The 16,720-nt window shown below is 48.5% G+C and overlaps 1 protein-coding gene across 1 annotated transcript in view; it reads left to right on the top strand.

The window, feature by feature from the left end:
- Positions 1–16,720, top strand: part of LOC142583725 (uncharacterized) — a 40,397-nt gene that overhangs the window by 20,465 nt on the left and 3,212 nt on the right. The window contains exon 3 of the mRNA XM_075694213.1: positions 16,534–16,643. Within this exon, the coding sequence (XP_075550328.1) occupies positions 16,534–16,643 (110 nt within the window). The remainder of the gene's footprint in view (positions 1–16,533; positions 16,644–16,720) is intronic.

The raw sequence follows: 16,720 nt of genomic DNA, 5'->3' as shown, positions 1-16,720 counted from the left end.
ATATGGCCGCCACAGACGCGATTTGCTCCCGTGACCTCGTGCTTAGCAGCGCAACGCCATAGCTACTAGGCCATCACGGCTGCTTAGGAACGAAATGCTTCTTCGCGAATAGCACGGCATTTTATTGTCATTGAAATTATTCGGACACTCCAAGCGCATTTCTGCCGTCGCCGCCGCCGCCGCCGTGATGTTCGATATAACGTTCAAACACGATTCGTCGCCACGCGCCGTACGCTGTATGTGCGAGTGAAAGCGTCTGAGGGTAAGACGGTGATCGCGGCTCGATCGCGTGTGCGAGGGAGGAAAGCGGTGGCGCGAAGCACGCCTCCTTCTGCCGCGCGAGAGGCACGGGGCGAGGCGAGCGAAGGGGCGCACTCCGGCGGCTGCTGCTTACGGCGCGGCCGCGCGGGTGCCCTATCTTGCAAGCTTCTGCGACGTGGGCAAAGTGCGCCGAGTGCCGGCACCTTCGTATGCGCTCTGCTTTCGGCGTTTAGTTCGCGTTGCAGCGAGAGCACGAAGGTCAATTCGCTCGCTGCTCTTGCCGTGCTTATCCACTCTGTTTTGACAGCAAGTTTCCGAGATCATCCAGCTAGATGTGCTCATGTTTACCTGTGCACGCGTGACACCGTGTTTGTTAATTTAGTTAGCAAGTGAATGTTTGCAAGTTTACACATCCGATAAAACTAAAAACCTCACTTCGTGTAGCTGTCTACTAATTTACTATGGCAATCAATGCTTCGCCTTTCGGGCGAAACTGCGACTTTCTTTTATTGCGATAGCAATTATATGGACGCTCCAGGCACATTTCTGCCGTCGCCGTGGACTTCTGTGCCGCTGTTATGTTCCGTAAAAGTCCAAGGGCGATAACATCGTCGCCGCACGCCATATGCTGTATGTGCTAATGAAAGCATGCGAGGATGAGCTGAGGATGGCGGCTCAACCTCGCGCGCGAGGGAAGAAGGCGGATAGGAAGCGCGCTGTCTTCCGTTGCGCGCAAAGCATCGGAGGGTGGAGGGGGCGTTCTACTCCAACAGCTACTGCGTATGGGGCAGCTGCGCGGGCTCTATCTTGAAAGCGATCTGCGCTGAGTACAGAGTCTAGGTGAGCCGAGGGCTATAGCTTCGTGCGCGCTGCGTTCTCGCCGCTTAGTTCGCGTTGAAGCGAGAGGCAACACGAAGGTCAATTCGCTCGCTGCTGCTGCCGCTCTTCCTCATGCCAGCGTTTTGACAGCGGGTGTCCGCGCTCATCGAGTGAGATGTGTGTTTGTTTTTGGCGCACCTTCAGGAATTAGTGGTAACTTCAAAAGTATGTCATCAACGTACTATTACGTATTATTAGGTATTGTTACGTATTGTTACCTTGCACCGGCCCGACTATCGTCTCCAAAGCAGGCGAAAAAGAAGATGGGCTCACATGCAAGTTGCACGAGAATAGAAAACGCTAGCGCGCTCGACCTGAGCGGCCGCGGTGTCGGCCGCTCCCGAGATCGCACTGCATCATGACTGGCCGGTAGACATAAACCATTGCTACGGCGGCAACCTCCTTGCTCCAACCACCCACAAAAATTGGCGACCAGAATAGAAAGCGGACTTGATGAGCCCAGCCACGCCAGTGTCAACTAAACACTGGTGACCCGGACGACCGAGCCATGCCACGCAAGCGAAAGCACACCGCCTCTACCAAGGCGCGTGACGTCGCCTCACGCAGTCCGGCAGACGTCCCGCGGTTGTAGGGTATCCGGGAATTCGGCGTCAACATGCCGGGCATGTGGTTCATCCAGCTGGACAGTCACTTCCTTCTCACCAAGGTTCCAGGCTCCGGCTACTTTCCAGGCTCCGATTGCCAACCCCCTGCCGTGATTTCTACGACGACTTGCGGGCAGCCGTCCTTGCTCATTATGTCATCTCAAGCGATCAGCCACAACCGCTCTGGTCATTTTATTGGGCCGTATGCGTGGTCTCGTAACGGGGGGGGAGGGTGTACTTGGGCTGGCTAACGTGCGTAAGTGAACAAAAAAGATGGCGGCGCTGCGTGGTCTCGTTGGCGGGTTATCTGGGCTGGCCAAAGTCCGTAACGTGAACAAAAAGGATGGCGGCGAGAGCGCCGAATAAGGGAGAACGAACGATGGTACGACGGAGAAGAAAGAAAGGACACGTGATTTCACCGCGCGCCGCACCTGGGGAGTACGAATGTGCACCTGTGCTTGCCGAGGTTGATGCCTGCTGCGTCTGCTGTCGTCTTCGCTCAATGCAACGGCGCGGCAATTGTGGCGGTAAAGCATGGGCATGTGTGCCGCAGTAGCCGCGGTGGTGTGCACGAAGCGGATTCTGCATTGCAGAGCTAGACCATTGCAACGGTTGCAACTCAACAAAAATGGGAAAAGTGGGAAGACCACACATCGTGCGCACGGCCGAAGAATAAGCCGAGTACGAGGAGAGGCGTATACAGCAGAGATGCGACTACAACTAACGACAACGTGCCCGTGCGAAAGCGGAGAATTCGACCAGTGAAGAACCAGCGAAGGCCTCTGAAGAACGACAGCCAGAGCAGATGCGAGAGTCTAATTGTTGGCGTCGAGCGCAAGCTACCGATGAAGATCGCGCACTGGAGGCTGCTTGTAAGCATCGAGCTAGGTCGCTCGAGCGGCAGAAGCTCAGCCGGCTAATCCGCCCCCATACGAATGGTTCGGCTCGAATATTTTTCTGGTAAACTCACCCGAAATAAAAAAAGGACTTCATATTCTTAATTAGTACATGTTCTCTCGAATGGCCGTTTCCCGTTTTTGATGGTGTCAGGTAGCACATCAGCATTGGACCTAACATGGTCCATTTCTGACGGAAATTTGTACCAGCCTTGGCCCAACGCTGGCAGATGGGCAAAGCGCAATCCAATATATTGCTGGTCCAGAGTGAGAGCCACGACTGGGCGAACATTAGGCTAGTGCAGCAGCCAATGTGTTCCTAGCACCGGACCAGCGCCGGCCCTGTGGTTGCCACTACCAATACCACCTTCGAGCCAATAGCGCAAATGCGCTGGCTCTGCAGTAGGTCGCCATTATTATCTCGAACCTCTTGCAAGTGGCGTTTTTATAACAGTTGTCACCATAGTGTCCACATCGATTAGTAGCTAAGAAAACGCGATAGAAATATGCTAGTCCAAGAAACAACAGTCCTACGCACATGCAAGAAATAAGTACAAATACCGAAAGACATTGAAATAACATAACAGTTTATTTAAAAATAAATAGGTACCAACCAGGCATTTTCCATGGAGGTAAGTGGATCATGCTGCGCTACATTAAAACAGTTCATTTGTAAGTGTCAAATAGGTGCCAAAGAGGCATCTTCCGTGAAACTAGGCGGATACGTTAGGTTAGGAGGGTCCAGGGGACAGCACAGGACAATGGACAGGAGTTCGGCGACGTGCCGAGGACATAGGGCTGGCCGGGACTTTGAGGGCAGGCAGCTGACGTCGGCGAGCAGGTTAGCGCATGGATGACAGCGGACTATTCAAGCCCCCGAGGACAGCGATTAAGCAGGGGTTTAAAGGCATTTGTGGGCACCTCACCCAGCAACTTCCCCCTTATTTTTGTAAGAAATTCATGCGCTGGAAAATAAGCACAAACATTATCAGACGTGGGGATGAAAAATATCTGCAGCAACGTTTTTATGTTGAACTATCTTTGTACTGCAAAAATAAAACTGACCCGAGATTGTGCAGGTGTGAAGCTATAAATACTGATGCGAGGGATTTTGGAGGCGATTATCTATAATATCAAAGCATATATTACAGGTCTTGATTGGTGCGACGAATTGGGCGTGTTGGTGCACACTTAAAGAAGCAGCAGCGCAAGAAAAACACGGGCGGAGACCGGGTTTTCTCGTCGTCTCGTCCTTGTCGTCTCGTCTCCGTCCGTGTTTTATTGCCCTGCCGCCTTTACAAATATATCACACGTTCCTTTTATATGTTACATTATATATTATTTATTATATAACACATTAAATGTTATATATTACACGGCATATATTACACACACATATTTCATAGCACTTCAGAATTAAAAGCCATATGTAACGAAATATTGGACAGCATAGAAAGCCAAGTTTGTATAGTGTAGGTAGAAGGCAGCCTCCGTAGAAAATTTTACGTGTGAAATTCAAATTTGCATAAGGAAAAGATCGCAAGAACAGGCATCCCTTACATTTATTTATTTATTTATTTATTTATTCATTTATTCATTTATTTATTTATTTACAATACCCGTAAAGGCCCTCGAAGGAGGCTATAGCATAGGGGGGGGGGGGGGGGGGGGGCTACAAGAAAGAGTACAAGTGTACATTCAGGTACAGCCTATAAAAAGAGAAACATTTACAAGACATTTTTACCACACAACAAGGCAGTGTAGTTATCATATTGAACAAAAAACAAAAAAGAAAAAAACACCGTACATAATAACTTCAGGAGCAAGCAACAACTCACAAAGCATCAAAAATATCAGGGAAACACTTAAGAAAACACAACATTTTTAACAGCACGTCACAGTAGTGTAAATTATTTCCTTAAATTTGGCTATGTCAGTTTCCATGGCTATGTATGAGGGTAAATCGTTCCAATCGATGATAGTGCGTGGTACGAAAGATTGAGCGAAAGTTGATGACCGACACAAAATGCGTTTCACTTTATTAGGGTGATCGCGGCGAGGAAAGATAATCGGCGGTGACTGAAAAAAATCATAACGAAGTGAGGAGTGGTGGAAATTTTTATGAAATAGTGATAAGCGAGGATGTTTTCGACTAAGGCTTGCTACGACTTTGAGGTGGTCCCGTAGCGCCTGTCACCAGTTTCGTGACAGAGCGTTGGTAGCGAAGACTCCCTCTTTCCGCCGGCTACACCCCGGGGGGGGGGGGGGAGGGGTGACAAAAGACCTATGGGCCCCGGGTGCCAGACGACCTAGCTACGCCACTGCTCCAACGCGTGACACATCTCACTCCACTCGAGAGCGGCACTCAGCTCCCGGTGGGTCGGTGGATCCGGTACTCCCGGTGGCGGCGTCGGGGCTTATAAAGCCCCGAGAAACGCTTGTCACTCAAACGGCCCAATACAAAGCCAGCACTCGACGGTCGTCCGAGAGGTCCAACCAGGGACCGCGCTGGCCACCCGCTTCAACGCTGCCGTGCGCGGTGACCTCCAGGGAAAAGGAAATACGGCGCCGGGCTGTCTAGCACTTTGTTGCACGTTTGAACATGTCGCTTGCTATTGCTTCTCCTCACGACGCCGCTGCCTGACGGCTCAGCATCTTGACTTGTCAAGGGAGAGTTAGGGCGCTGTGCCTTTCGGCGCAGCCCCGGGTTTGTCCAAAGGGCGTTCGCAGGATAAATTCTGCATCTTGTAGATTCAGATTCCGGGCTGGTGGTAATGGCACAACAGGCTCAAGGATTGCAGATCGGCACGTTTCTTTAAAGATGTAACGCTGGTCAATGTAGAATAATCTGAAAAAATAAATCGAGCAGCACGGTTCTGCAGGGCTTCAAGGTTAGTGGCTAGATATACCTGATGGGGATCCCAAACTGCCTCAGCATATTCAATTTTCGAGCGAATGATTCTGATATATGCCTGTTTTCGTACGAGTGGTGGCGCTTGCTTGAGAGTTTAAGTATTCCAAGAGTGCGGTTAGCAGCTGCCAGGGTTAAACTGATATGGTGATGCCACGTTAGGTCAGACTGGAAATGAAGGCCAAGATATTTGTAGGAAATGGAAGACTCAATCGTGCTCTTTTTAATGCAGTAAGTATTGTCAATTCGAGACCTTCGGCCGTTAAATGTCATTAACTTGGTTTTAGAGATATTAAGCGGCATTAGCCATTTGGAGCACTATAAGGTAATTACATCATGGTCAGATTGCAAGCATTGGCGATCGATATCAGAGGAAATTGTGCGGTAAATTACGACATCATCGGCAAAGAGACGAACCCGGGACGTTACGCAAGAAGGAAGATCGTTAATATAGATTAAGAAAAGTAGAGGACCTAGCACGCTGCCCTGGGGGACACTGGAAGTAACGTGGGCAAAAGAAGAATTGTGGTTGTTAGCGGAAGTGAACTGGAGCCTGGAGGAAAGAAAAGCTTTAACCCATGCGAGGACGTTAGGGTGAATGTTTAGGCATGCAAGTTTGAGAAGTAATCCGTGGTGTGGAACAATCGAAAGCTTTCGAGAAATCAAAGAAAACTGCATCTACTTGTAAACCAGTGTCAACGGATGAGTGTAGGTCATGAACAAGCCCTGCAAGTTGTGTTTCACAAGAGTAGCCCTTGCGGAAACCGTGCTGATACTGGTATATTATGTTGTGGCTTTCTAAGTGTTTGGCAATTTAGGAGTGAATGACGTGTTCCAGGACCTTGCATATGGTACTTGTTAGCGAAATAGGTCTGTAGTTGCATGGTGAAGAACGGTCGCCTGACTTGAAAAAGGGTGCTACCTTGGCTATTCTCCAATGATCAGGGATATTGCCTGTCGCGAGGGACTGTGAAAAAAGGGCCGTCAGAATACTACAGAGGCCGTGGCGTGTATTTTTCAGTATAGTATTACTGATACCACTATGATCACATGCAGAAGAAATTTTCAGTTTACTTAAAGTGCCCACTTCGGTAACATCAATTTCTGGCATGTCGATGTAAGATATACAATCCTTCATAGGCGCGGTAGTAATATCCTCGCAGGTAAAGACAGCCGTGAATGTCTCATTTAGAAGTTCTGCGCATTGTGATTCCGGAAGTGTTGTTGCTATCATGAAGAGCGATATCAGGATGTTGTTTCGGATTCACGATGCGCCAGAATCTTCGAGGGTTATTTTTAAGCATAGATGTTAGGTTATGGCAAAAGAAATGACGGCGTGTGGTTTTAAGTAATGTTTGGTATTTTTTATCGCAGGCTTTGTAACGCAGCCAAGAAACCGAAGTAATGTTATTATCGGCCCGTCTGTAGAGTCGCTTTTTTTATTGTTTAAATGCCGAACTGCTGCGTAAACCAGGGAGCAGTACGGTTGCTTGTTATGGTCATGGTAGGCGTAAATTTTTCTATTAGTTCTTTGAGGAAGTTTTTAAACAGAAGCCAATTTTCTTCTATCGTGAATGATAAGTGCCTGTCAATAAAGTGCTCTGAAAAATTCAATAATTCGGAATTCATATTAGCAAAGTTGGCTCTGTTGTAGCATCTGATTTTTTTGTTGATGGCTTGTCGTGTGTTAAACGGGCGCGTGAGGTTGCCGGTGATAATGGCGTGGTCAGAAAGGCCATCTAAGTGGGTGATATCACAGCGAAGGTCAGGGTTGTTTGTAAGGATCAGGTCGAGAATATTTGCCGAGGTTGCCGAGTGCCGCGTAGGTTGATCTATTACTTGTGTTAGCGAGTAGTCTAGGCAAGAGTTAAGAAATTCGTTCGCTTCGGTATCTTTGTACACAAATGTGAGCGTTGACCAGTCTATTGAAGGAAAGTTGAAGTCGACGAAAATAATTAATACCGGGTTGGGAAATCGGATTACCACATCATCCAAAACTCCGCAAAATTCGCTCGCAAACGTGCACGTCATATCAGAAGGGCGATAAAATACACCGATAACAAAAGACGTCGGGTCACACTTGAGGGAAACTAACACGCAATCAAGAAAGGAATAAGCAACGGGAACGGCCACTACATCATGTTTTATGGCAATAAGAACACCGCCTCCCTTTCGCTGAAGCTTGTCAGTACGAAAAAAAAATTCTGTACCGCTGACCAAGATACAGTTGTCAGGAACAGTATCATTCAACCAGGTTTCGCTAAGAGCCACTATGGAAGCTGAACAGCAATCTATCAATGAAGATAGTGGGACAGTTTTTGGGAGAACACTTCGTATATCTGTGTACGAAAAGGCAACATCACTTGAGGCCAATTGCGCGTTGTGTAAAGAAGGTACTAATGTTCTGGCGGCAAAGCATATGTATTCGTGCGTCATTCGGTCTGGTCATTTATTTATCATACCCTCAGGGCCATTATGGCATTATAGAAGTTACATTTACAGTTATAGCAGTTACATTTTCTGTGCCCCGTTCGTTTGTGTTAAGACCAACTGCGCAGTTGTTTAATTAATTAATTATGAGGTTTTACGTGCCAAAACCACTTTCTGATTATGAGGCACGCCGTAGTGGAGGACTCCAGAAATTTCGACCACCTGGGGTTCTTTAACGTGCACCTAAATCTAAGTATACGGGTGTTTTCGCATTTCGCCCTCATCGAAATGCGGCCGCCGTGGCCGGGATTCGATCCCGCGACCTCGTGCTCAGCAGCCCAGCACCATAGCCACTGAGCAACCGCGGCGGGTTGCGCAGTTGTTGTCCGAGTCCCACACGTGCATATCTTTATTGATAGAGAGCTTAGTGAAAACGAGCTTAGTGCGATCACCTTCCTTCTTAATACTTTTAGCGAACTGTAAGAGCTTTCGGCGTTTTTCACGAACAGGGGCTGAGTAATCTCGGGAGATACTAAGTGTGTTCTTTAACTTCATGCCCATGTTTAAAACAAATTCAACCTCTTCCTCATTAAAAAAACTTTGCTATAATTGGTCGTTTCTAATCTGTCGAAAATGCGCATAGTCTGTGCGCTCTCGCAATGGTGTTCACAGTTAGTTCGAGCTTATCGGAGCAAAATTCACGCACAAGTTTTTCAGATTGCTGCCACGTTTCCGCTTCTTCGGTATCATCAATTCCAAAGAACAGAACATTGGCACGGCGGGAGCGGTTCTCTAAATCATCAGTTTTGTTTCGCATGGCCGAAAATGTTTTTTCGTAAGACTGGGGAACCTGCGCACAATCTCCCACGCCAGCCTGTGACTCAAGTGCACTCGCTTTTTAAGTATGTCCACTTCATTTTGCACGGTAATCTGCATGGTCAAAACTTTGCTGACAGAATCCAAAAGTTGTGTGTGGCTTGATTCAATACGGGTAACTGTACCAAAACCGAGTTCAATTTCTCTTCGTGCGCTTTAGTCATTGGCCCCGCGGGTTTTCCTCAATATCCCCGCTAAGCAATAACATGCTCCAGATACACAGCACTGCTTCACGAACACGTTTCAAATAACCAGGGGGCCACGACACTGCTATCAAGCATGCATCATCACTCCGGAAGTTGCACGACGTGCAATAACTAACCTGGAGGTACTGAATTGATGAGTGCGCTGACACGGCAGCAGTGCCGCAGTCCAATGCACCGAGCAAGTGAACGGGCTTTTGAAGAGGTGCGTCAAGTGACGCGGTGTCGGGTTGCCAGACAATGGACGAAGGAAAGGCTATTCCTGGCGGCGAAGCACACGGAGCGTCCGAAGAAAGGCCGGGCAGTGCCTGGATCCAGCCCGTGCAGTGTCTGTTGGTCAGGGGAGGCCCCAGATGAACCGTTGAAGCTGAGAGGGAAGGCGGAGGACCCAGGATAGCCAGCAGCAGCACCTGGAGGTACATAATTGATGAGTGCGCTGACACGGCAGCAGTGCCACAGCCGATAAAAAAGAGAAAAAAATACTCCCGCTTCCGCTTGCTGCAAATGATGCTTTACCTAGAACAGTCAGAACAAGCGAGGTTCCTCGGTGTGACTTGTGAGATCAGACAGCACAAGTGGCACGATCAAATCAAGACCATGAGCAATACGAGAATATGGTAAAAGCAGGAGCCAACGTTTCGACAAGTAGACTTAACTTTTTCAAGGCGACATATGCTTTCCTCGGCACAGTTATGTATAGGTGGAGTTCTTCTAAATGTAACACAGGGTAACGCGTGTGGGTGCAGCAACGAGCGAAGGTGCATTAGCGGCGAGGGTGTAGAATTGGTAATAAAGGAGCTCTGTGCACAAGGCCCGTGACATGGCCGTGTGTCAACGGCCGTGTGTCAACGGCCGTGTGCACAGTAGCCCTCTATTACCTGCTTCGCTGGTCGTCGTAGCCTATCCTTTCTTCGTATGGTGTTTTCTATCGTATCGGCTATCACTGGTATCAGTGGCAATAAAATACACACAAATCATGGAATGGAAGCTCTGAGAAAAAAATGTTAGAGAGGCTGGGCAAACTTTTGAAGGCAGCACTATTACATTTAGTTCATCTGACGCAACCATTATGCAACGTTTTCTAACACAGTTGATTCCGCGTTCTAAAATATCTACAACATGCGTGAAACAAATGCACTAACCTTTCTAAGATCTAGACTGCTGTGTTTCCGAGCCCATGCCACATTAAAGAACTTGGCGGCCGCCAGCGTGGACTTTCTTCGTAGCATGTCTATAATTATCTCACCACTCACAAAAATCAGTGGACACATTGCTACATATTTTTAAAATGGGAAGGTCACAGGCAGAATGACGAGAAAAAGCCAGCATTTTTCACAATTCCAGTGCGCTCATAAGACTGCAAGCACTACACCGAGACGATAGACGGTATGCTAGAGAGAGAGATAACCGAAGAGGGAAAGATATGAAGGTTAACCAAGGACGTACCCGGTTGGCTACCCTACAGTTGTGGAGGGGGAAAGGGGAAGATTAGATAAGGAGAGAAAAGAAAAATTAATGAACAGTCATTCACAATCAGTCACAGAAGAATCTCCACTGTCACAAGCGTTTATACAACCCAGTATCCTTCATGAATCACAGAAGGGCTTTTGGGGCCTTTTGCATGCAAGAATGCATAGGCCATGGTCCAAGGATCATTTCTTCCGAGAGCGCTCTATTATCTAGCAAGCTGAGTTTAGCTTGTAGAGTACGTCATTGAGTGTCAAAGGATGGGCAGTGACACAGAAGGGGCTCTAGAGTCTAATCACACCCGCACAAGTTGCACGCCGCAATGCTGGCTGCCCCTATTAGGAGTGCTAGGCATCGGTAAATGCGACGCCCAGCCACATGGGACACAATAAAATTATTTCGCGACGGGAGAGTTCAAGTGAAAGGCGAAGACGCAAGTTAGGGTCGAGAGAGCGCAAGCGCGAGTTGGCAAAACTCGGTGAATTCAATCGTACGAGTGGGATGTGACGAGCAAGTGATAGAACTTGCCGCGCAGCATCAGTTCTTGAAAGTGATGTACGAACCCGCTGATGTTTTTGAGGAGTCGAACGCGCAGCTTCATCTGCGCTGTCATTGCCGACAATTCCGCAATGGCTCGGCAACCATTGAAATACAATGCGGTGTTCTTCCTCGAACGCGTCATGATAAGCGTGTCTTATTTCGTACACTTGCTGCTCGCATAGCCCATGACGTAGGGGTAACTGCAGAGCTTGTAGGGCTGCTTTGGAATCTCATACCCAAGTAAATAAGGGCCAAACTTGCGGTACCCCCTTATCCAAGAATATGAATCCTAGGAGTACACCACGAGGGCCTGAGAAAAAGCAGGGCAAAGAACATGGCGAAGAAATACAGAAGAAGCAAGGACGCGGTCTTTGTTGACGCTGCACGTTACAAACACAAGCGCAGCTTTGTCACAGCAGTGCTTAACGACAACAAACAACGCTGCACAAGCTTGACTATAAACATAACACGCATCGAAACGACGGAGGAAGCGGCTGTAGCGTTAGCCATAGCACAAACCAACGCATATTATATAATCAGCGCTTGCCAGATGGCAGCACATAACTTCGCGAACGGCCGGTTCTCAGCTGAGGTGCTAAACATAGTCAGAAAAGGTAAACCAACAAAGGAAGACAGATGCGTCCAAATCCTGTGGATACCAGACCACACCACCAACTCAACGGGAGAGGAAAACCCTAACGCGGCGGCACACGACGTAGCTCGAGGACTCACTTTCTGAGCTGCGACGAACGTAGACCCCTCGACAGGGCCCACCGAAGTATAGGAATGGGAAGACAGAATGACCAGGTTCAACGACATCGCCAACCATTTCAAGATGCAAAGATGCACTTATCCACCACCCCATCCACAACTCACGAGATCGCAAGCTGTCCAGTGGCGACAACTACAAACCAAATCATGCAAGAGTCCGATACTAATGCACGCTATTTATCCGGACATATGCACAACAGATAGATGCAAAGTGTGTGGCACCAGAGCCACGCTAGAACACATACTATGGGAATGCCAGGAACTAATACAGGACATGAATACTTTGTTTAGCGCAAATACTGTGTTAGCGAATTGTGCTAATACAGGACAATGCGAGCGAGGCCTCCATCGTCAGCCTCCACGCGCGATGACAAGCCACGCTGCTCAGATTGAACCTAGAAGACCAACTCTGGGCAGTCCAGCGGGCCAGGGAAGTCGCCGAGAGGCAAGAACTCTTGACCGTAACCTCGGCGGGTGCCCCAGCCCACTAACTCGCCGGACGCGAATCGTTCTGATTCGAAATAAAGTTTTCTCACTCACTCACTTAGCTTCGCCTCTAAGAGTGAAGCCCGATCGCATTCGAAAAACCCTGACTGCTTCTCACGCTTCCCGGCAATTGAAGCGTATGTAACCGCAATGTTTGCCGGGAAACGTTGGCCGCGAACGCTATGCACGAAGGCGGGCTTTGTGGTATAGAGAGATAAACGCGGCCTCCTGAATGGACCGCGATGCGACGTAGGTGAGCGCCAACTGGAGGTATTGCAAGGAACCGGGCGCGCCGCTCCGTTGCCGTCAAGACATCCGCGCGTCGGGGAACGTAAATGGCGCACGCCGCGGCTGGTCTGTGAATGGCACAAACGCAGGAAAAGGGGTTTCCTTGAGTTTTCGCATAACAAATATGTTTTCAGGTATAGTCAAATTACAATCCCAGAGTTATCATGTCTGTTGGTTGTGTGTAAGTCATAGTTTACAATTTTTTCACGTATTTTAGCTTGAGAAATTCAGTTATCTTTAGTAAATCTGTTGCGTCACATGGAGGGTCTGGGTGTGGGTGGTTCGAAAAACGTTTTGCTGAAGTGATGGCCGACGGCAGACGCCGTCGCGAGACGCTGACGCTGGATTTTCTGCGACACGGACCCATCAACAATACAGCGTTAAACTCCGTGTTGGGGTCTGTAGGCCACTCATCAACGACGACGTATATAGCTATGCTAATAGTTCAAACGGTATGTCTCCAACGACAGACTGCTTCAAGCAATGAAAAAGGTTTGAATTTGTTCATTTTGCCACCATTTGCTAATCGACCTTTCGGATAATTGAACCAAAACTTACTGCCATGCAAGGGTTTAATTAACAAGATTCCACCTTATTTATCACAGCGAGCACTTGGTGAAAAATTGATGTTCTGCCGCTCAGCGCAAGGTTGGGCGTTCGATCCTCGTGACTGCGTTTCGATCGGGTATTAAGACACACATTTAAAAAAACCTAAGTGGCAGAAATTAACCCGCCGTTCTTCGGCGACCCTCCCAGCCTGCGTGTTGGCTTTGAGAATGTCATGACGTCACGAGAAAAGTGTAAAGTGTTTCTACTCGGACGCAGAAATACCCAAGAAAGTGGATGGGGAACAGCGCCGCGGTAGCTCAATTGGTAGAGCATCGCACGCGAAATGCGAAGGTTGTGGGTTCGGTTCCCACCTGCGGCAAGTTGTTTATTCATCGACATTGATTTCCATTAATTTATCGTTTCTTCATTTCATTTATTAAGCACATCTAATTTCCCCTATGTTGTCCTTTGTGTCAGTGTTTGTTGGCTTCTTATGATATGACTAATACAAATCGGGCCCCTCGGTCAACCCCCTCTCTTCTCGTTCATATATATTTATTTAGCATACCCTCAGGGCCATTACGGCATTAAAAAGAGGAGTGGTTGCAAGCTATATATATATATATATAGCTTGCAACCACTCCTCTCTTTAATGCCCTGATGTCCCTGAGGGTATGCTAAACAAAAAAATAACCACGATATTATTATGAGGCGCGCCGCAGTGGGGGACTCCGAATAAATTTTGACCATGTCGGTTTCTTTACTGTACATGTGCCTAAATCTAAGTATATGAGTGTTTTTGCATTTGGCCCCAATCGAAATAATGCAGCAGCAGCAGCCGGAAATCTAACCGCGACCTCGCGCTTGCCAGTGCAGCGCCGTAACCAGTGAGCCACCACGGTGGGGCTGCATTATTGGCCTGATGCTACAATCGCCTGATAAAGGAAGGAAGCGGGAGACCGCACAAACGCCTATATAAAGAGAAGCGCACTTTGAGGAACCTGAGGCTATTGAGATGAGGCGAATAAATTATGTGCATGTTTCGGAATACCCGCCGTGGTTGCTCAGTGGCTACGCAGTTGGGCTGCTGACCACGAGTCGCGGGATCGAATCCCGGCCACGGCGGTCGCATTTCGATGGGGGCGAAATGCGAAAACACCCGTGCAATTATATTTAAGTGCACGCTAAAGAACCCCCGGTAGTTGATATTAATCCCGAGTCCTCCTTAACGGCTTGCCGCATAATCGCATCGGAATTCCAGAACGTAGAACTTCAAAAATATTTCATGGCATATTTAAACAGCCAGAACGGTGTTGATAACGCCTTGCACGATTTCAGCTTTAAGAAAAAAAAAGAAATACGCGTTTGCACAATTTTTTTCTGCCCCGATACAAATGTGGGAAGACTATAGGCACGCTCAAGTAAATTTGTTATTTCTTTTTATCTCAGCACAGGAACATAACCCCGGAAAAGCAGATAGTATCTTCACCCGGCCGCATTTCGTGTCTACACAGTTTTAACAATATACTGGCTCATCTGCACAATTGTCCTCGCCACATAGCAACGGCTTTTTAAAGGCCTACTACAAGAAAATGTTGTGCCATGCAAGAAACCTACTTTCAGGTGGCAGTGATGTAAAGCACCATCACTGCGGAGTTTTACTTTCGTAATACGAGCGGCAGCGTCACAAAATGAACTCGCAAATCAAGATGTTTCTAATACCAAAACTCAAAAAATCTCAGTGCCCTTCCACTCCCTGAAGGAGGATGACAAACGAAGCTGTGTATGTGGGCCCCTTAATGACGAACTGATCGGATCCCCGCCACGGCGGCCGCATTTCGACGGGGGCGAAATGCGAAAACACCCGTGTGCTTAGATTTAGGTGCACGTTAAAGAACCCCAGGTGGTCAAAATTTCCGGAGTCCTCCACTACGGCGTGCCTCGTATTCAGAAAGTGGTTTTGGCACGTAAAACCTCAAATATTATTATTATTAATGACGAACTGCATCTCCGCCGCGGATCGGCCCTGCATTGCACTATCTTCCGGATTGGCCCACGTATGGAGAGTGCTTAACGCCTACATCACCTCCGCCGCGGGTCGTCCCGGCATTGCACTATCTTCGGGATCGGCCCCCTTATGAGGAGCGTTTAACGCCTGCTTCACCTCCACCGCGGATCGGGCCAGTATTGCATATCTTCGGTATCGGCCCACGTATGGGTACTGCTTAACGCCTGCTTCACACCCGCCGGGGGTCGGGCCGGCATTGCACTATCTTCGGGATCGGCCCACGTATGGGGAGTGCTTACCGCCTGCTTCACCTCCGCCCCGGATCGTCCCGGCATTGCACTATCTTCGGTATCGGCCCATGTATGGGGAGTGTTTAACGCCTGCTTCACCTCGGCCGCGGGTCGGCCCAGCATTGCACTATCTCTGGGATCGGCCCACATATGGGAAGTTTTTGCTTACCACGCCAACGACATGAAAATTTCTTTGGACGGTAGAGGTATACACTCCTAAACAAATGTACACCCTTTGGATTGTATCTTTGCCACACAACAATAATCGTCATCTGTCTTTCTTGCATTTCCTTTCTTGAAAACGCTGCACTCGCTACTTTTCTGTCGAAAGTGCTATGTCGTGTTGATAACGAGCATGCCGTTTGTGACTTGGAAGTACCGGGCTCGCAGCGTAAAAAGAAAGGGAATGCGCTCAATACAAATGACGATTATTGTTGTGCGCCAAGATACGAGCCAAAAGGTGCAATCTTGCTTAAAGGTTTACAGCTTCGCTGTAAAAAAGGAAAGCGGTCGTTGCCGCTGGCCGGAAATGACGAAGTACGCGGTACGTTGTGAACCAGCCTCGACATGACCTGCGATATCAGGGGACGCGCGCATTGCGCTGAAAATCTCGGAGGTCATGGCGTGGGATTAGCGTCACACCCGTTAACCACCAGGTGCCCGCGTCGTCTGCTTAGGTGTTATTTAAAGGCTCTAACCTGCAAGCTAGCCGAAGGAAAAACAGCAATACAGGTAAAGCATCTCCTGATATGTGGTGCTGTTAGAATTTTAGGGAAGTCGATGACAGGATTTGCTTTCTTGCTTAACATTCTTCGTCTAACTTAGATTAGGATAAGTTTCTACAATTACCAGCCCTGCAGATTTGCTAATATTGCTTCAATGGTGTATGTAGGCCAATTTATGACCAATTTCGACACAGTCATCTTTCGTAGCAGTTGGCCTATAAGCGCTGTAAAGGGTTGTTCTACTGACCCCGCTAGCGATTCCTCACGTATTGTGCAATATTCGCAGGGAATAACGTTATCTCTGTATTTTCCCTGAACAAGCGCCCTGAGTTTGTGTGTCTCCCGCAGCTGCTGCCTGGAACACGACTGGTGCTACTCGCAGTCCCCGTGCTCCAAGCTGTCCTTGTACCTGCTGCCCTACGACTGGCACTGCCTGACGCCCGGCTTGGCGCACTGCGGTCAGGCGCACCCCTTGTTATCCTGTGGAGCTTTGGCTCGAAGGGCGACGGAGCCCATATGGCTAAGCGCTGGCGGA

The sequence above is a fragment of the Dermacentor variabilis genome, chromosome 5, assembly GCF_050947875.1.
Source record: "Dermacentor variabilis isolate Ectoservices chromosome 5, ASM5094787v1, whole genome shotgun sequence".
NCBI lineage: Eukaryota > Metazoa > Arthropoda > Arachnida > Ixodida > Ixodidae > Dermacentor > Dermacentor variabilis.
The sequence above is the reverse complement of the archived record's forward strand: the minus strand, read 5'-3'. Positions and strand labels throughout refer to the sequence as shown.